This window comes from Dipodomys merriami, unplaced genomic scaffold (genome assembly GCF_024711535.1).
Source record: "Dipodomys merriami isolate MVZ:Mamm:240054 unplaced genomic scaffold, mDipMer1.0.p SCAF_6, whole genome shotgun sequence".
In the NCBI taxonomy this organism is placed as follows: domain Eukaryota; kingdom Metazoa; phylum Chordata; class Mammalia; order Rodentia; family Heteromyidae; genus Dipodomys; species Dipodomys merriami.
In genome coordinates, this window is record NW_027206179.1 from 4,421,257 (window position 1) to 4,441,614 (window position 20,358).

At 39.8% G+C, this 20,358-nt stretch overlaps 3 protein-coding genes across 3 annotated transcripts; all 3 read right to left on the reverse strand.

The window, feature by feature from the left end:
• Positions 1 to 1,057: 1,057 nt before the first annotated feature.
• On the reverse strand, positions 1,058 to 2,216 carry LOC138813676 (olfactory receptor 7E24-like). Its single transcript, XM_070002065.1, has 2 exons — positions 1,281 to 2,216; positions 1,058 to 1,108 (listed from the first exon to the last, which is right to left on the reverse strand). The coding sequence occupies exons 1-2, from the start codon at positions 2,190 to 2,192 to the stop codon at positions 1,058 to 1,060; spliced, it is 963 nt and encodes a 320-aa protein (XP_069858166.1). The 5' UTR covers positions 2,193 to 2,216.
• Positions 2,217 to 8,119: 5,903 nt separating this feature from the next.
• On the reverse strand, positions 8,120 to 9,064 carry LOC138813678 (olfactory receptor 7E178-like). Its single transcript, XM_070002066.1, has one exon. The coding sequence runs from the start codon at positions 9,056 to 9,058 to the stop codon at positions 8,120 to 8,122; it is 939 nt and encodes a 312-aa protein (XP_069858167.1). The 5' UTR covers positions 9,059 to 9,064.
• Positions 9,065 to 19,190: 10,126 nt separating this feature from the next.
• Positions 19,191 to 20,126, reverse strand: LOC138813679 (olfactory receptor 7G2-like). The gene has a single exon (XM_070002067.1). It carries the CDS (start codon positions 20,124 to 20,126, stop codon positions 19,191 to 19,193), a length of 936 nt encoding a protein of 311 aa, XP_069858168.1.
• Between the last annotated feature and the right edge of the window lie 232 nt (positions 20,127 to 20,358).

Sequence of the window (20,358 nt, forward strand, 5' to 3'; positions counted from 1 at the left end):
TAGTGAGCACATTTCTTATCAAGCATTGTTGCCTCTTCCTTTGTTTCCCCATACCATCCCTTCCCCTCTCCACCCTTCCATCCGCACACCCCACTACCACTCCCCTACGCCCCACCCCCCAGCCCACCAAAGTTGTAAAGTTCGTTTTTCGACATAATGTCTTGTACATCTCATTGTTGTAATAGGTCCACTTGTAACCTAATTTAAAGTTTTTTTTTCCTTCTCCTCCACAAATTATATCAACATCAAATACAATGAAAGCAGGGCTTATAACCCTGGGGGGAGGTACATACAAAGCAACAAAGAAATCATCTTATAACTATGTTGGAAACAATCACAAGAAAGAAAAAAAAGCATTTGGGCTTCATTTTGCCTAACATCAACTTGTCTGACAGTTTCTGTTTGTCTCAGACATACACTAGTTATTGAAAATAAGGGAAACCATGGGACCTATGTTTCCTTGGGCCTGGCTTACTTCAGTTAGTATAATTTTTTCCAAGTCTGTCCATTTCCTAACAAATGGGGCAATGCCATTCTTTCTGATGGAGGCATAGAATTCCATTATGCATATATACCACTTTTTCTTGATCTATTCATCTACTGAGGGGCCTCTGGGTTGGTTCCATACCTTAGCTATGGTAAATAATGCTGCAATAAACATAGTTGTGCTGGTAGCTTCAGTATGGTCTTGTTTGTGATCATTTGGGTAAATGCCCAAAAGTGGGATTGCTGGGTCATAGGGGAGCTCTATGTGGAGTCTTCTGAGGTACCTCCATACTACTATCCAAAGTGGTTGAACAAGTTTATACTCCCACCAACAATGCAGTAAGGTTCCCTTCTGTCCACATCCCCTCCAGCATCTGTTGTTATTAAAGTTCTTGATTATAGCCATTCTAACTGGGGTGAGGTGGTATCTCAATGTGGTTTTGATTTCCATTTCTTTTATGGCTCAAAGAAACAACTGCCCAATAAATAAGTGGGCTAACTTCCTCTTATCAAGCCCCATTTTTGAAATCTTCTACCACCTCTGTACACCACTTCAGATTGTAGAGCAAGTCTAGAAGCTGGTAGACAACAAGAAGCATTCAAGATCCAAACTACAGAAGTTCTAAAATGAAGTGATGTTCACAATGAAACCATCATCATCATTGTCATCGTCATCATCATCAAAACTACCGAAATTCACAAGTATGCTTTCATTTCTAAGTGCTTGGTTTTAAAGATTTTCATGATTCACGAACCCAAACAACATGACTGAAGTTATTAGGGGTCATTCTCACCAGCCTCCAAAGAGCTCTCTTGATATCCCTGTTCCTTAAACTGTAGACAAAGGGGTTCAGCATGGGGGTGACCATGGTGTACATCACCGAGGTCACCATTACTTTCCTGTTGGCATCAGAAATAATTGAACTGCAATATGCCCCAATGGCTGTTCCATAAAACAAGCACACAACTGAGAGGTGAGAGCCACAGGTGGAGAAGGCTTTGTATTTCCCACTGGCTGATGGGATTCCAAGAATAGAGGAAACAATGCGAGCATAAGAGTACAGTATCCCGGAGACCGGAAGCCCACCAAAGACTGCAGCAAAGAGAAAGATGAATATATTTTTGGTGGAAGTATGATCACAGGCAAGCTTAAAGAGCTGAGGAGGCTCACAGAAGAAATTGGGAATTTTTACATCTGTACAGAAGTTAAATTGTGACACCATCAAGTAGTGTGGCAGGGAGTCCAAAAGGCTGAGGACCAATGACAGAAGGACCAACATACCACAGAGGCGGGGACTCATGATGATTGAGTAGTGGAGAGGGTGACAGATGGCCACCAAGCGATCATAAGCCATCACTGCCAAGAGCATACTGTCCAAGCAACAGAACAATACAAAAAAGGCCACTTGCATTAGGCAGCCTGCATAGCTGATGGATTTGCTATGAGTCTGGAGGTTCCCTAGCATCTTGGGGATGGTGGTGGAAATGAATCCAATGTCAGCCAAAGAAAGGATGGAGAGGAAGAAGTACATGAGGGTGTGAAGATGGGGGTCAGAGCTGACGGCCAGGATGATAAGCAGATTTCCGAGCACGGTGATCAGGTACATGTTCAGAAACAGCCCAAAGAGGACAAGCTGCAGGTCTAGATCATCTGTCAGTCCCAGGAGGAGAAATTCCAAGACGCTTGTTAAGTTCTGTGGCTCCATGTAGCTAGGACACCTTTTGAAAAAAAGGATATATTATTGGAATAAATAAAGTAGTATACATGCCACCAGCTAATTATCTATAATTTGCATTCGTGTAAATCAAAATAATCTGTTCAATTAATGTCTAGAGTACTACCTAATTTAGCATGTTCCAGTGTGTGTATCTGTGTGTATATGAATAGTATATATATATATATATATATATAAATATGTAGTGCTAGATTATTTATATATTACATATTTTATATTATATATCATATAGTGTATATATAGTATATATGTGTATATATATATATTGATCTGTGTGTTTAATATATTTATTTTATTGTAAAGGTGATAAATGGGGGTTACAATTACATATGTAACTTTCTTTTTAACAGTTACCCCCTCCCTCATTTTTTCTCTTACCCTTTCCTACTCTTCTCCCCACCACCCCTTAGTTGTATGGTTCATCTCCAACATAGTGTCGAGTGAGTATCATTGTGGTATTTGTTCGTCCTTTGTCCTGTTTACTTGTTTATTTATATACACATATATGAGTATATGAGCATGTTAAATAATATTGTGAAATGAACTCCAAGAAAGGAAATGGGAAAAAATTTTAGTTGCTGTTGTTGCTGTGTTTTTTCTTTTCCTTTTGTCTTTTAAGTTTGTTTGTATTTGGGAAGGTAAGGGGTGTATAGAAAAGTTGCAATGAAGGGTGAACAAATACAACAAATATCCTTGCGGTATATTAATAACAACAATGTCTAAAATTTACATGCCCAGTGATCTGAATCAGCCTTGTTTAGTTGCATGCAGTATCATGAGTCTTTCAGTTGGAGCTCAGTGTGGTTAGAATGAGAAGAGACAACTCAGATGAGAACATGAAGGTTACCCACAGGTGACACAAACATTCAAAATAGAATTGTGGGTGTTTGAGGTCCAACCAAGGGACTTGCTCAACAGGCCACTAAATTTCAGAAGTTTAAAAGCAGGGGGCTAGAGTTTGTATTCAAATTTTCTAAGGTATATATATATATATATATAAAATCATATATATCAAACTATTTATATGTTCTCTGTTGTATTTACCAATATATTATATGGTGTATATATAAATATACAGATATATAATATTAATTATATACATATATTTCATATTATATAATATAATATATGTAAATATTTTGGTTATATATCATATACATGTATATATATATGTAAATTGTTAATTCTTCCCTGTTATCTAATCCAGAGTAACACCCAATAGAGATCCCTCAGAGATGGGTCCTGGGATGAAATCACAGGGTGAAGAAGACTGTAAGCAGCAGAGCCAAAAATCCCAGTGCTAACACTTTGTGTGGCTCCACCTGTAACAACAGCCATGCTTCCTGCAGCTGCTATAGTGAGGACACCTACAGATATCTGAGTTATAGGAAACACCCAAAGGAAATGACACAAAGATCAGCATTGTCCAGGACAACAGGAACAGAAATATTACATTGTATTGTTAGGAAAGAGGGATTTGGTTTTGCTGTCTACATTCACACATGACTGCTCCTATTCAATATCAGAAAAAAAATTACATTAAAAATTCAGTTTTTGGCTGGCTATTGGCAACTCACAGGTGACCCTAGCTACTAAGGAGGCTGATCTGAAGATCATGGTTCAAACCAACCCAGGCAGGAAGCTCCCTGAGATCCTTATCTCCAACTATCCAGCAAAGAGCTGGATTTGGCTCAAGTGCTAGAGTACAAGACCTTTCATGGAAAAGTTTCAAGGATGAGGGAAGGAGTGACAATTTCCAAAAAGAAAGGTACTCTTTACCTGATTTATGCAACTGCAATACCTCCGTACAAAATCCTAATTATAAAAATAAAAATGCATTTTGTAAAAGCTCAAGGACTGCTCCCAGGACTTAAGTTGTAGTCCCAAGACCGGCATAAACACATACATGTACACACACACATAGTTGATTCTCCTATCCTAAAAGGTATCAACATGATAAAATATGTAGTTTTCTATTGTTTATTATAGAGAGAAAAAGTAGGGATATATTTCTTTGTTTTGGGGTTTTTTTTTAGTTGCCTGCTACATGAAAAAGTTATCTGTGAAGTTGGGACTTACAAAGCCTAAGTAAAGGTTTATTTAACCATGGTTAATGTCATCATCATCACAAATATTTGGGGGGTTGGGCCATGACAGAGCTCTTGCATTCCCTACTGGGAGAGATTCTTCAATTACTTGGAACATGTATGGAAAGCAAACAGAACAGTAATTGAAGTCCAAAATTCATTACTGTAAGTCAGGATGTAAATGTCCTAAAGCTGTGAGATAAACTCTGCCTCCTGGTAACCCTACCATCCAGCTACCCCAGCTACATTCTCAGCATGGCAAACAAGCCAGGTCACTGCCGTCCCTCCTCCATCCAGGGTTCCAGTAACACTTACTGGGGTGCATTGGGTCTTTGCTGGGAGGAAACCAAAAGACACTTGGTTGTTTTCTTCCCTGCTTTGAATGAGATACTCAGCATAGTGCTAAGGGCTGGCAGAAAGACATGACCACACAGGAGTCCCTTGGTTCTTTGATGAGCCTGGCAGAAGGACACACTTCCACACAGACCATGGGCTACAAGGAGATAGCTGAGGGCAGTGATACAGAATGGGTTCTTATAACCGGCTCACCTGGAGGGTCAATGCTCAGAGCTGATCATTAGTCAAGTTGGTCCATGGATTCTAATTACTAAGGACTTGCTAATCCCAATGGAGAATGAAAGGGAGAAAATTAATTGCAAGGAAAATTAATTGCTTTACCTCAGGAGGAAGCTGAATTGACTTATTATGATTTCTAAGTTGCAGGGATTTTTATGAAATTCAGACAATAATTTTTTGAGTGTGGTGTCCTAGAGATTGAACTCAGGTCCTGGGTGCTGTCCTTGGACTTTTTTGCTCAAGGCTTGTGCTCTACCACTTGAGTCAGAACTCTACTTTCAGGTTTGTTTTTGGTGATTAATTGGAGATAAGGGCCTTACAGCCTTTCCTGTCTGTGCTGGCTTTTGAACTGTGATCCTCAGCCCTCAGCCTCCTGAGAAACTAAGATTATAAGTGTGAGCCACTGGCACCAGGCACTAATGTTTTTTTTCAATTGAAAATGTTACTATTTGAAATAAAATTTTTATCCTTTTATTATCTGTCAACAGTTGTACAAAGGGTTTTCAATTCTACATGACAGCTATAAAAACTATGCTTTTTTAACATTTGTACTTTAAGTAGTTGTACAAAGGGGTTTCAATTAAACAAATTAGATTATGAGTACAATCCATCCTGTACATTGTCATCCCTTTCAACTTTCTTCCCTGCATCTATCTGAATGCCATTTATCCTCCCTGAGTTCTACTTCCATATGTGTACTCATTGAGTATTGTCATTGTACATTTTATTGTTTTATTTTATTTTCAGAAGAAGGTCATGTGGCTTGAACTCAGAGCCGAGGCACTGTCCCTGAACATTTTTCTGAAGGCCATTGTTCTACCACTTGAGCCCCAGCTTCACTTCCGTCGTTTTGTTGGCTAACTAGAGCTGAGAGCCTTACCGACTTTCTTACCTTGGCTGGCTTTGAACTGTAATCCTCAGATTTCAGCTGCCTGAGTCGCTGGGATTACAGGCCTGAGCCACCTTACTTGGCTATCTCTGTACATTTTAACTCAGATATTTCCCAACCTATTAATTCAGACATGGAATGTACACAGTTTGTTCTATATTGTGAATCAACTACAAGTTCCATTTTTTTTTCTCCTTTGCAATGGATAATTCTAAGGAGAACTTCAAATCTTTTTCTTGTTGGCTCTGTGTTGGAGAGGGAAATCTCCTGTGGCACTCTAGATTCTCCTTTATCTTCCAAGTCCATGTGTGTTTATACAGCATGCAATTATTTATTTGGAAACACCTATTAAGAGGGAATATGTGAACCAAATGGGCTAAGGACTTAGCTCAGTGTTGTAATGCTTTTCTAGCAAGTATAAGCTCCATGATTCAAAAGGAAGCAATATTTCAAATAACAAGCATTCTATTTGGATGTAAGAGATGTCGCAGAAATAAACAATACTGGTTATCCTCATGTGTTTCTTGGCAAAAGTATTATTGTAGAGAAGACAGAGTTTTTAACATAGGATTTTGGGAAAAGCAGATATTTACATGTAAAAGACTAAAAGCAGGTTCTTTTTTCTGCTTTCTTTGCTTTGCTTTATAAGTCTTTAAGTTCTTGTAGAAAGAGTTGCCATTTAGCAGTTTATGAATGTAATGTATCTTGATCAATGTCACCCTTTAACATTCCCACCCATCCTCCTCTACCTCCACTCATTCTTCTTAATTTTGTAGGATATACTTTGGATTCTTGTCGGCATATCTTTTCCTCTTTTCCTCTTCATTCATCAACTGCTTTCCCCTTGACCCCACCCCATCCATTTCTAGTACGTGCTTCCTGGTGTTTTATTGTGCTGAACTTTGATTTTATCTTTCTAAGGAATCACACTATTTGAGATCAACCTTGAATCTACTTTAGTTCAGCTAAGACATTTGCATACCACCCAATATGTTTACTATACATTCATAAGCTAAATCTTGAATCCACATATAAGGGAAAACATGCATTTTTAAAAGCAGATGCTTATATATCATCATAATTAAATCAAATCCAAGAGGGTGAAATATATTGATTAAAGGTCTGAAACTTTAGAACTATTTAGAACAAAAAAAAACAAGAAATAAACACTTAAAAATATTGACACATGGGCTGGGAAGGTGGCTCAGTGGTAGAGCGCTTGCCTTGCATGCATGAGGCTCTGGGTTCGATTCCTCAGCAACACATAAGCAAAAAAAAAGCCAGAAGTGGTGCTGTGGCTCAAGTGGTAGAGTGCTAGCCTTGAGCTGAAGAGCTGAGGGACAGCACCCAGGCCCAGAGTTCAGGCCCCACGACCGGACCCCCCCAAAAAAAATATTGACCCAGGTAGTTAATTCCTGAACTAAAAGGCACAGTTATGTGGAAAATAATAACAAGAACTGACAAATGAGACCACATCAACTTATAAAGATGCTGCACAGAAAAATTATAATAATAATTATTATGATCATGATAATAACACAGTAGAAGACAGCTAGCAGAGTCAGACATAACTTTTGCCTGAATTTACTGAGCAAATGTTTAACTGAAAACAAATTAAACAAAGAGCAAATTACATAGTCAATAAATGGGTAATAGAACTGAACAGATGTATGTCACATGAGGACATTCAAATATACAATAAATGACCACCAAAAAGATATGGAAAAAGAAGATCACCATGTCTGTATGCATAAATCAGATTATAAATAGTAACAAATCAGTTCTTCATTGTTACAGAAATATGTTTCTATGATCTGCTTTCATCATGATACACTTTTGAGGAGACAGCGATCTTGATTTTGGTACCTTTTCCATATATAACTAAAGCCCTTTTCTAGGACATAGTTACTCAAATGATACCTTCAAAGAACAAGGCTCCATTTGCTAAATGCCCTTTTTGTGAATGTGTTTGTGTGCTAGTACTGAGGCTTGAACTCAGTGACTGGGTGCTGTTCCTGATGTATTTTGCTCAATGTTGGCACTCTACTACTTATGCCACAGCTGCACTTCTGGTGGCTTTTTTGTGAGTAATTAGAGATAATAATTCACAGACTTTCTTTTCTGGGCTGGCTGCAAACTATGATTCTTAGATCTCAGTTTTCTGAGTAGCTTGGATTGCAGGTGTGTGCCACAGCACCTGACTGCTAAGTGTACTTAGTATATTCTCAACCATAACATGAGTTTGCAGAACAGAATCACATTGTAAGTCAAGCACACAAAGGTCAAAGATGTTTTCTAAATTCAGACATCTGTTTTTGCTGTTTGTTTTGAACCTATAGATCTTACTATGGACAGCGGGCTGCTTTGCAGGCCAGGAACCAAAGAGCTCTCTTGATGTCCCTGTTCCTCAAACTGTAGATGAAGGGGTTCAGCATGGGGGTGACCATGGTGTACATCACAGAGGCCACCATCAGCATCTTAGGGGCATGAAAGACAGCAGAACTGCAATACGCACCCAGGGCTGTCCCATAAAATAAGCTCACGATAGACAGGTGAGAGCCACAGGTGGAGAAGGCTTTGTATTTCCCACTGGCTGATGGGACTCTCCGAATGGAGGAAATAACGTGAGCATAAGAATAAATGATCCCCGAGAGTGGAAGACCACCAAAAACTGAAGCAAAGAGGTAAAGGAGTAGTTTACTGTTAGACACATAATCACAGGCAAGCTTAAGGAGTTGAGGAAGGTCACAGAAGAAATTGGGGATTTCTACATCCATACAAAAGTTAAATTGTGACACCATCAAGCAGTGAGCCAGTGAGTCTAACAGAGCAATGGACAATGCCAGCAGAACCAACAGGCCACATAGCCTGGAATGCATGATGATTGGGTAATGCAGAGGGTGACAGATTGCTACAAATCGGTCATAAGCCATTACTGCCAGTAATTGACTGTCCAAACCACCAAAAAAGAAAAAAAAGGCCACTTGCATTAGGCAGCCAGTATAGCTGATGGATTTGCTGTGAGTCTGGAGGTTTGCCAGCATCTTAGGGACAGTGCTGCTGCTGAATCCAATGTCAGCCAAGGAGAGGATGGAGAGGAAGAAGTACATGGGGGTGTGGAGGTGGGTGTCAGAGGTGACAGCCAGGATGATGAGCAGATTTCCAAGCATGGTAATCAGGTACATGGTCAAGAATATTTTCAAGAGGATGAGCTGTGTTGCTGAATCATCAGTGAGCCCCAGGAGATGAAATTCCAAGACCCTTGTTAAGTTCTGTGACTCCATGTTGCTAGAACACCTTTAAAAAAAAGGACAGATTATTGGAATAAATAAAGTGGTATCTGTGACACCAGCAAATTATTTGTAATTTGCCTTTATACAACTAAAAATAAATCTACTCAGACTTGATCATTGAAATGATTTGGGTAAGATGTTTATTATTTCTTCCAGAAGTTCATGTGAAGGAGGAAACTGCATGTGTGGGATGAGTTTTATGGATTCTTTTGGAAATGAATGTGTAGCTCAGTGCTCCACAGCTTGTCCAGCATGACTGAGGCCCTGGGGCAAACCTCGACTATTACATGGAAGGAAGGAAAAGAAGAAGGGAAGGAAGAAGGGAGGGAGAAAAGGAGGAAGGGAGGAAGAAAGGAATGAAGAGAAGAAAGGTTGGAAATGAGGAAGAAAGGAAAGAAAAGGGAAAGGAAGAGGGAAGAACAAAGGAAGGAAGAAAGGAAGGAAGGGTGGAAGGATAAAAAGAAAAAGGGGAGGAAAGGAGCCAGGGAAAGAAGGGAAGAGGGAGATAGAGAACATAAGGATGGAAGGACAGAGACAGGAAGGAAAAGGAAATGGAAGAAAGGAGAAAGAGGAGGAAAGAAGGAAGGGAAGGCAGGGAGTTAGGGAGGAAGGAGACAATGAAAGTGGATGGAGGTGAGGTAATGCGTTAGAAAGGACTGTGATTCCTCAGCCTCTCTATTTTCCTGGCCAGCATGCGATGTTTTCTCCTGCATAGATATTTACCGAGGTTTACTACTATACACCTAGGATTTCTAGACACCAGAATGAGAGTAAAATAAATAAACTAAGTATAAAGTTTGCCTGAATGTGGGACCTCATTCTATTGTTGCAAAGCAGACTTGAACAAGGGCCTTGCATCTTCCAATATTTCTCCATTCTGACTCTTACATCTTCTCTTTGTTCAATTTCTACTCCATGTAATTGTTTTTATGTCATTCCATTTACAGACTTTAGGCCAAAGAACATTTCGAGACCGTCAGTGTAGAGAACACAGGAAAATGTCCCGTCTCTACAATGGGAATGGATCCATGGAATAAGAAATATTTTTGCAGAGCTAGATGCTGGTGTTGGCTCACACCTGTAATCCTAGCTACTCAGGTTGAGATGTTGATTTGAAGTCAGCCTAGGGAGGAAAGACTGTGAGACTCTTGTCTTCAATGAGCAAAAAAGAGAGAGAGAGATAAAGGAAGAAGAAATAAAAAAGAGAGAGAAAGAGAGTGAGAAAGAGAAATAAAGTGATAGAGGAAGTGAGAGAGGAAGAGAAGGATGGATGGATGGAAGGAAGGAAGGAAGGAAGAAAGAAAGGAAGGAAGGAAGGAAGGAAATCTTGAAGCTTAGCTCAAATGGTAGAGCATCAGCTTTGAGCAAAAAAATAATCAGATTCTGTGCACTGAGTTCATGCCTTAATACCAGAGCACATGCTCACACTCACTCACACACACACATATGCACACACACATACACACACACACACACACACACACACACACACACACACAAACAATGAGACGAAAGGACTATTTATACTGACACCCACCTGACTTATCTATTCCCTTCTGAAGTGGGTCAAGACCAGAGCATCTGGAAAATGAAAAATAAATAGAGCAATCTTTGGGGAAAAGGATGTCCTATAGGGGAGATAACCTTTAAAAAATTTCCAGCAAAACCAAAGGTTCAGACACGATTTAGAACAAACAAATATTCAAAGGAGAAAAACTATTTGAAAGGAGAAATTATAAGAATCCAAATGAGTCACTTATGCCCACTTCCAAAAAGTAAAGTATGGAACTTTAAAAGCAATTTTTTGTGCCAGTTCTGGAACTTGAACTCAGGGCCTAAGCCCTATATGTGATCTTTTAATGCTCAAGACTGGCACTCTACCACTAAGGCACATCTCCAATTCTGGCTTTTTGGCAGATAACTGGAGCAAAGAGTTTCACAGACTTTCCTGTCTGAATTGGCTTTGCACCATGATCCTCAGATCTCAGCCACCTGAGTAGCTGAGATACAGGGGTGAACCAACAGCACTCCATCCTCAATGATCTCTATTGTAACAAAACCTCCAGAAGACCAGTCCCGAGAAAATAGTACTGTCAAACCACCTGATGGCACCTCTGGCCACATCTGAACAGCACCTGTGACTTGGGACTATTTTTTCTATACATGCTTTTCCACCCCTAGCTCCCATTATCCCATATAACCTAGGGCAAATACATACTAAGAAGATGGCAGGATACTGACAGGAATGTTGTTTACCCATGGACTGCCTCTGCCATTTTATATAATCTCCTATCTTTGACATTCAAAACAACTTAAAAAATTAAAATAGCTAGATGAAAGAATAACAAAATAACAGCAATAATAATCACAATAAAATAATAAAAATGAAGCTCTCAGCAACCTGTGGGAACCTTAGCATGCAGATGACAGAAGATACTAGTCAAAGGATGTGACTTTATCTTGCTAGTATATAAGTAATAAGGTCTAAAATTTATATTGCCAAATTCTCTGAATCTCTCACCACATTTAGTCACATGCAGTGTCTTAATTTTTTTCTGTTGAATCTCAGTGCAGCTGGAATGAGCAGAGACAACTCAGATGACATCACAAAGAACTTGTCCAGAGACCCACAGGTGACACAGATCACAGAAGCATTCAAAATGAAATTATGGGCCTTTGAGGCCCAACCAAGGGACTTGTTTTAAACTTGAAAGTTTAAAAGCAGAGGACTACATATATAATATTATATGATAATATATGTAGTAATATATATTTCATTATAATATATATGTAACAATTTCTCTCTCTATTTTAATTTGTTTCTGTTATCAGACTCAGAGTAACACCCAGCAGAGATCCCTCAGAGATGAGCACAGGGATGAAATCACAGGATGAAAATGGCTGTGAGCCACAGAGGCAAAATTAGGAGCAAAGGGAGGAGAAAGAAGTGCTCAGAACTCTCCAGTACCAACACTTTCTGTGGCTACCTGTAATACCAGCCTTGCTTCCTGAAGATACTACAGCAAGGACACCCGTAGATCTCCTCTGTGGTATAGGAAATACCCAAAGGGAAAGACACAGAAATCACTGTTGCCCAGGGCAACAGGAACTGAGATCAGTGTTGCCTAAGGCAACAGGAACAGAAATATCACATTGGGTTGGTAGGAAAGAGACAGGAACCTTATGTATGTGTGTATGTTGTGTGGGGGGGTGCTTATTGAGGGAGTCCTGATATCTAGATTCAAATCTGATTGCATCTACTATCAGAAGAAGAATAAAAATTGCATAAAAATTCAATTATCAGATTGTCACCAATGGCTCGTACCTATAATCCCACTCTCTTTAGAGGCTAATATGAGGACCAAAGTTTAAAGCCATCCTAGACAGGAAAGTCCATGAGACTCTTATCTTAAATTAGCCAGCAAAGAGTAGGAAGCAAGGTTGTGGCTCATGTGGTAGGGTGTCAACCTTGAGTGAAAAAGCTCAGGGATGAGGGAAAGGGATGACACTGTCCAAAAGAAATGTACCCTATACCTGACTTTACCTTTTACAGCTACCTAACTACATAACCTTAATGATAAGAATTTTTTAGGGAAAGCACCTAGACCTTAAGTTCAAGCTACAGGTTCAGCACACACACACACACACACACACACACACACACACACACACACACACACACACACACACACACACACACACACAATTTGATTTGCTTATCCTAAAATGTTTCATGAGGATAAAGTATGTGTTTTTCTATTCCTTATCATGGAAAGAATGTTTGGTGATACAGATTTTTTTTTAATTGGCTGCTTCATGAAGAAAGTGAGCTGAAAGTCCTAGTATTGGAAGGCCTAGATAAAGGTTTATTACCTCATGGTTAAGTTATCATTATGATGATGATTTTTTGGGGGTGGGGACATGATAGCGTTTCTGCATCCTGCTCTGGTGGGAGAGATTCGTTGACTTGGAACAACTTTAGGAAACAAAAAGAACAGTAATTGTGGTCCACCTACCATTACTATAAGTCAGAATATAATATATATAGTGCTGTGAGGTAAACTCTGCCTCCTGGTAACCTCCCATCCAGCTACCCCAGTTACATTCTCAGCATGCAAAAAAGCCAGGTCACTTCCACCCTTCCTCCATCCAGGAGTCCAGTAGCACTTACTGGCCTGCACTGGGTCTTTGCTGGGAGGAGACCAAAGGATACTTGGTTGTTTTCTTCCCTGCTTTGAATAAGATACTCAGCTCAGTGCTAAGGGCTGACAGGAAGACATGACCACATGGGAGTCTTCTGGTTCTTCTGATAAGCCAGGCAGAAGGACACACTTCCACAAAGACCATGGGGCTACAAAAAGCCAGTTGTAAGGCAGGGATGCAGAGGGGGTTCTTATAACTAGCTCACCTGAAAGGTCAATCAATTCTCTGAGCGAATCATTAGTCAAGTTGGTTCCATGGATCCTAATTGCTAAGGACTCGCTAATCTCAATGGTGCAGGAAAAGGAGAAAATTAATTGCTAGAAAGGATCTGGCCCTCTTTACCTCAGGAGAACAACAAATTGTCCTTTTCTGATATCTAGGCTGCAGGGATTTTATGAAATTCAGACACTAATGTTTTGTGGTGTCCTCTAGCTGGAATTCAGTGCATGAATGCTGTCCCTGAGTTTTTTGTTCAAGACTAATGCTCTTGAGTCAGAGCTCCACTTCCAGTCTTTTTGTTGATTAATTGGAGATGGGGGGGGTCTCATTGACTTTCCTGCCCAGGCTGACTTTGAACTGGTACCCTCAGATCTCAGCCTCCTGATTAATTAGGATTATAGCTGTGAATTCTGGCACCTAACACACATTTTTTTTTCAGTTTAAAAAGATTTATTTTGAATGATGAAAACTTAAAAAACCTGATAAAGGAAATCAAAACAGAACTTAGAAAATGGAAAAACCTCCCATGCTCCTGGATTAGAAGGATCAACATCGTAAAATGGCAATACTCTCCAAGGCTATCTACATATTCAATGCAATACTTATCAGTATTCCAACCTCATTCTTCAAGGAAATAGAAGAGGCAGTCCAAAAATTCATTTGGAGCAATAAAAGACCTTGAATAGAAAAAACAATCCTTAACAAAAAGAACAATGCTAGAGGAATATCAAAACAGCTTGGGACTGGCTCAAGAAGAGGCCTTAAGACCAATGGAAGAGAACTGAAAACCAAGAAAGGGAGCTTAAAAATAGAATAGAAGAAAGACAGCCTCTTCAGTAAATGGTGCTGGCAAAATTGGTTAATCACTTGTAGAAAACTAAAGCTAGATCCTTATATATCACCCTGCACCAGAATCAACTCCAAATGGATCAAAGACCTCAGAGTCAAAGCATACACCCTGAAAACATTACAGGACAGAATAGGAGAAACCCTAGGTCTCCTTGGCACAGGCAGAAACTTTCTTAATAGAGACCCAGAAACACAACAAATCAAAGAAAGGTTGGCCAAATGGAGTTGCATGAAGTTGTAGAGCTTCTGCATGGCAAAGGACATAGCAAGCAAGATCAATAGAAAGACAACAGATTGAGAGAAAATCTTCACCAGCCATAAAACAGACAAGGGTCTAATATCTAAAATTTACCTGGAACTCAAAAACTTAAATCCTCCAACAACAAAACCTCAAAGAAACAACTGCCTGATTAATAAATGGGCTAATGACTTAAAGAGAATCTTCTCTGAAGAGGAAAGAAAGATGGCCAATAGACACATGAAGAAATGCTCAACCTCTGTAGCCATAAAAGAAATGAAAATCAAAGCAACATTAAGATACCACCTCACCCCAGTTAGAATGGCTATAATCAAAACTCTAACAACAACAGATACTGGAGGGGATGTGGACAGAAGGGAACCCTACTGCATTGTTGGTGGAAGTGTAAACTTGTTCAACCACTTTGGAAAGTAGTATGGAGGTTCCTCAAAAGACTCTACATAGAGCTCCCTCATGATGCCGGGCACCAGAGGCTCATGCCTGTAATCCTAGCTACTCAGGATGCTGGGATCTGAGGATCATGGTTCAAAGCCATTCTGGGCAAGAAAGTCCGTGAGACTCTTATCTCCAATAAACCAGTAGAAAATCAGAAATGGCGCTGTGGCTCAAGCGGTAGAGTGCTCACCTTGAGCTGAAGAGCTGAGGGACAGTGCCCAGGCCCAGAGTTCAAGCTCCACGACTGACAATAAAAAAAAAAAAAGAGTTCCCTTATGACCCAGCAATCCCACTGTTGGGCATTTGCCCAAATGTTCACAAAGAAGATCATACTAAAGCTACCAGCACAACTATGTTTATTGCAGCATTATTTACCATAGCAAAGAGATGAAACCAACCCAAATGCCCATCAGTAGGTGAATGGATCAACAAAATGTGGTATATATACACGATGGAATTCTATAACTCCATCAGAAAGAATAGCATTGCTCCATTTGTTAGGAAATGGAAAGACTTGGAGAAAATTATATTAAGTGAAGTAATCCAGGCCCAAAGAAACATAGGCACCATGGTTTCCCTTATTTGCAATAGCTAGTATATGTCTGAGACAAGCAGAAAAGGTCAGATAAGATGATGTTAAGCGTTCTTTGAAGAAGAAAGAAGGATGACCAATAGACACATGAAGAAATGCTCAACCTCCCTAGCCATAAAAGAAATGCAAATCAAAACAACATTGAGATACCACCTCACTCCAGTTAGAATGGCAAAAATCAAGAACTCTAATAACAGCAGATGCTGGAGGGGATGTGGACAGAAGGGAACCTTACTTCATTGTTGGTGGGAGTGAAAACTTGTTCAACCACTTTGGAAAGTAGTATGGAGGTTCCTCAAAAGACTCCCCATAGAGCTCCCCTATGACACAGCAATCCCACTTTTGGGCATTTACCCAAATGTTTACAAACAAGACCACACTAACCCTACCAGCACAACTATGTTTATTGCAGCATTATTTACTATAGCTAAGATATGGAACCAACCCACATGCCCCTCAGTAGATGAATGGATCAAGAAAATGTTGTATATATACACAATGGAATTCTATGCCTCCATCAGAAAGAATGACATTGCCTCATTTGTTAGGAAATGGAAAGACTTGTAAAAAATTATATTAAGTGAAGTAAGCCAAGCCCAAAGAAACATAGGTCCCATGATTTCCCTTATTTGCAAAATCTAGTATATGTATGAGTCAAGCAGAAAAGGTCAGATAAGGTGATGTTAGGAAAATGAACCCTAAGATATGCATTTAAATGTTTTTTTCTTTCATGCATTTGTTTCTAACGCAATTATAAGATTATTTCTTTCTTGCTTTGTATGTCCCTCCCCCACAGTATAACCCCTGCTTTCACTGTATTTGATGTCAGTATAATTGGTGGAGGGGAAGGGGAAAAACAAGTCGTTTAAATAAGGATACAAGTGGACCCGTTGCAACAATGATAAGTACAAGTTCTCATGTCGAAAACGAACTTTACAACTTTGGTGGGGGGGGAAGGATTGTGGGGGGAGGCTGGGAAGTGATGGGAAGGGTAAACAAAGGAGGAGGCTACAATGCTTGATAAGAAATGTACTCACTATCTTGCCCATGTAATTGTAACCCTTCTGTACAGTATTTTCACAATAAAAAATATAATAAAAAAAGATAATGTTAAGCAAAATGAACCCCCAAATAAGGACACAAGTATTTTATTTCTTTCTTGCTATTGTTTCTAACATATTTATAAGGTACCATGTGATTTATTGATGCTTTGCATGTCCCTCCCCCATGGTATAACCTCTGTTTTCACTGTATCTGATGTTGGTATAATTTGTGGAGGGGGAAGGGAGAAAACAAATTGTTTAAATAGGGATACAGGTTGACCCATTTTAGTTTTTTGAGGAACCGCAATACTGTTTTCCAGAGTGGTAGAACAAGCTTACATTCTTACCAACATTGTAGTAGAGCTGCCCTTTGTCCACATGCTCACAAACATTTGTCATTGTTTGATGATGGGTGGAAATATTCCTTATCCTCTAGTGTGTCCCATTAATAAAGCTCCATTCTCTTAGTTACAGAGTATTAGGGATAGTTACCAGATATACCCTTAATCAAAGGACTCTGTGAAAGCATGACAAACACCTTATGAAATGATCACTAGTGATCTATAATAAAAAATAACTTTTATAGCATTATAGGATAAGATGAAATTTATGAAATTTCTCATTAAAATCTGACTGAACCTAGAGAACTGAAATGTCAGAAATCAAAGCACAGAGAACCAAACCCTATTGTCCAATAGTTATGTTGTGATTCAACAGAATCAAAAAATCTGTGGACCTTCTGGAAATAACAATGTTGATATAAAGATTCATGATGTAAGCAATAGGTTGATATAAAGATTCATGATGTAATCAAAAGATATTTAATTGCAGTTTCCAAAAGTGAAGGAGACGAATGTTAAAGTGTCATGAGCATTATAACTTCTTCTAAAACAGCTTTATTGGAATATAATTTCTTTTAAAACAGCTTTATTGGAATATAATTTATATTCATATCAGCAATAAATAATGCAATGGATTTTTCCTCATTCTGTAAATGAAGGATCACATGTAATCTTTGTCCTTCTGATTACTTTGATGTAGGATTCCTTGTTTTGTTTTGTTAGATGTTATTTCTCTTCTCAGGTAGGATCTGTGATCTTGCTGATCACCCACATCTCCATTCATTGCCCAGGCAACAAGATCATCATTTATCTTCCACAAAAAAAGGAGAATATGCCATTTCTGTCTTTTAGTTCCTGATTTATTCACTTAGCTTCATGTGTACCACTTCCATCTGTGTCAATGTGGATAAGAGAATATTGTTCCTATTTATTGGTAAATAATACTCCACTGTGGATAGAGATCACCCTTTAAAATCCACCTCCGTGACTCTAATTTTCAATAAAATGCTTAGAGGCAGTCTTATTGAGAAGGTGGTCTTTCATGGAAGATCTTAAACAGGTGAAGGAGAGACTCATACAGACCCAAGGCCTAGATTGCCAAGTGCAAAAACCCTGAGAGGATGTCCTCTGAACAAGCTCATTTTTGTTGTTTTTTAATACTAGTCCTGGGACTGGAATGCACGTCCTGGGTGCTATCTCTGAATTTTTGTGCACAATGCTAAATGCTGGATACTTAGTTGGTGATAAGAATCTCCCTGAATGGAGCTGGGAAAGTGGCTCAGTGGTAGAGTGCTTGCCTTGCATGCATGAGGCCCTGGGTTCGATTCCTCAGCACCACATAAGCAGAAAAAGCTGCAAGTGGCGCTGTGGCTCAAGTGGTAGAGCACTATCCTTGAGCTGAAGAGCTGAGGGACAGCGCCTAGGCCCAGAGTTCAGGCCCCATGACTCGCAAAAAAAAAAAAAAAAAAAAAAAAAGAATCTCCCTGACTTTCCTGTCTGAGCTGGCTTCAAAACTTGGTCCTCAGATCTCAGCCTCCTGAATAGATAGGATTATAGGCCTGAACTAATGTCACTCAGCTTAACATGCACATATGGGAGACTTATAGCAGAGCCAATTAATAGTCACTTTTTTATGAATGGGAATAAACATAAGATGATCCCAGAGGTAAGAAAAACAAGCTTTTATAGTTACATTTATGAACAGAGAGGAGAAGCATGGTATGAGAACCAATGATGAAAGAGAGGCATCAGCAAATGGAGTCCTAGCCAGGGTTGAGTCTTCATAGTAAGAAGAGTTCATCACTGCTTTGGAAATAAAATGGATGATCCCAGGTAATCAAGAACTCTGCCTTCTTGAGTTGTCATCCTGCCTGCCCCACCCACTTTCCTCCATTCTCTGACATTAAATGTGGCTTGAACTTCAAATCTTGTGAGAGGAGATGGGCCAGAAACAGAAAGGTGAATGCTACATGTGGGAAAGCTGCAAACATTGGTGTCCACAATGGACACATGTATGAAATTAACTTGGGGGCCTTTGCTATCACTATCAATGTGTGATGACGTTACAAAATTGATCTCCCCAAAGAGTGGAGCAGAATAGGAATTGTTAAAAGCAAGAAAAGTTGGTAGAGAATACTATCCAGGTATTGGTATTTCTGGTATCTTATTTCTTAAAGCCCAGTCACAACGAAGGCCTCCCAAGGAGGAGACGCCCTAAGGCTCCCTTCATCTCTCTGTTCCTCAAACTATAGATAAAGGGGTTCAGCATTTGAGGGATCACAATGTACATCATGGAGGCCACCACATTTTTAGTGGAAGAACCTGCAACCTCAGAGCTCATGTATACCCCAAAAGCTGTCCCATAGAATAAGGATACCACAGAGAGATGAGACCCACAGGTAGAAAAGGCTTTGTATCTTCCCTTCATTGTGGGGATCCTCAAAATAGAGGAGACTATTTGGATGTAGGAGAAAATAATCCCAGAGAGAGGAACACCAGCAAATACAGTAGTCACTGTGTAGATGAGAAGGTTATTGGTGTTAATGTCTGAACAGGCCATTTTCATGACCTGGACTAGCTCACAGAAGAAGTGGGGGATTTCTAAGTAAGTGCAGAAGGACAGTGTCAGCAGCATGAGACTGTGGAGCAAAGCGTTCATGGTACTTACGAGCAGGGACATTATAACCATCAGGACACAGAGGCAGGGGTGCATGATGGCTGTGTACCTCAGGGGGTGACAAATGGCCACATAACGGTCATAGGCCATTGCTGCAAGGAGACAACTTTCTAAACCACCAAAAACCAAGACAAAGCAGACCTGGGTGAGGCATCCAGCGAAGGAGATGCTGTGGTCCTGGGCCTGGATGTTCACCAGCACTTTTGGGATGGTGGTGGTGCTGGTACAGATGTCTGTGAAAGAGAGACTGGAGAGGAAGAAGTACATGGGGGTATGGAGGTGGAGGTCAGAGCTGACAGCCAAAATGATGAGCAGGTTGCCCAGAATGGTGACCAAATAGATAGAAAAAAAGAGGCTGAAGATGAGGGGCTGGAGTTCTGGATGGTCTGTGAGTCCCACAAGGAAGAATCCAGCAACAGTTGTGTGGTTTGTGAACTCCATATTCCCTCTGGAAATTACAGAAAAGTTGAGGTATAAAAACATGAAATGAGGGTCAGGCCCCTTGGTCCACACCTGCAAATCCAGCTACTTGAGAGGCAGAATCAGGAGAATTATGGTTCCAAGTCTCACCAAGAGAGAAAGTAAGAAATCCATTTCAACCAACAATCCAGCATGTTGGATCACACCTGTAATCCCAGATGCATGGAGGTTTGCAGTCCATTCCTCTGTGTAT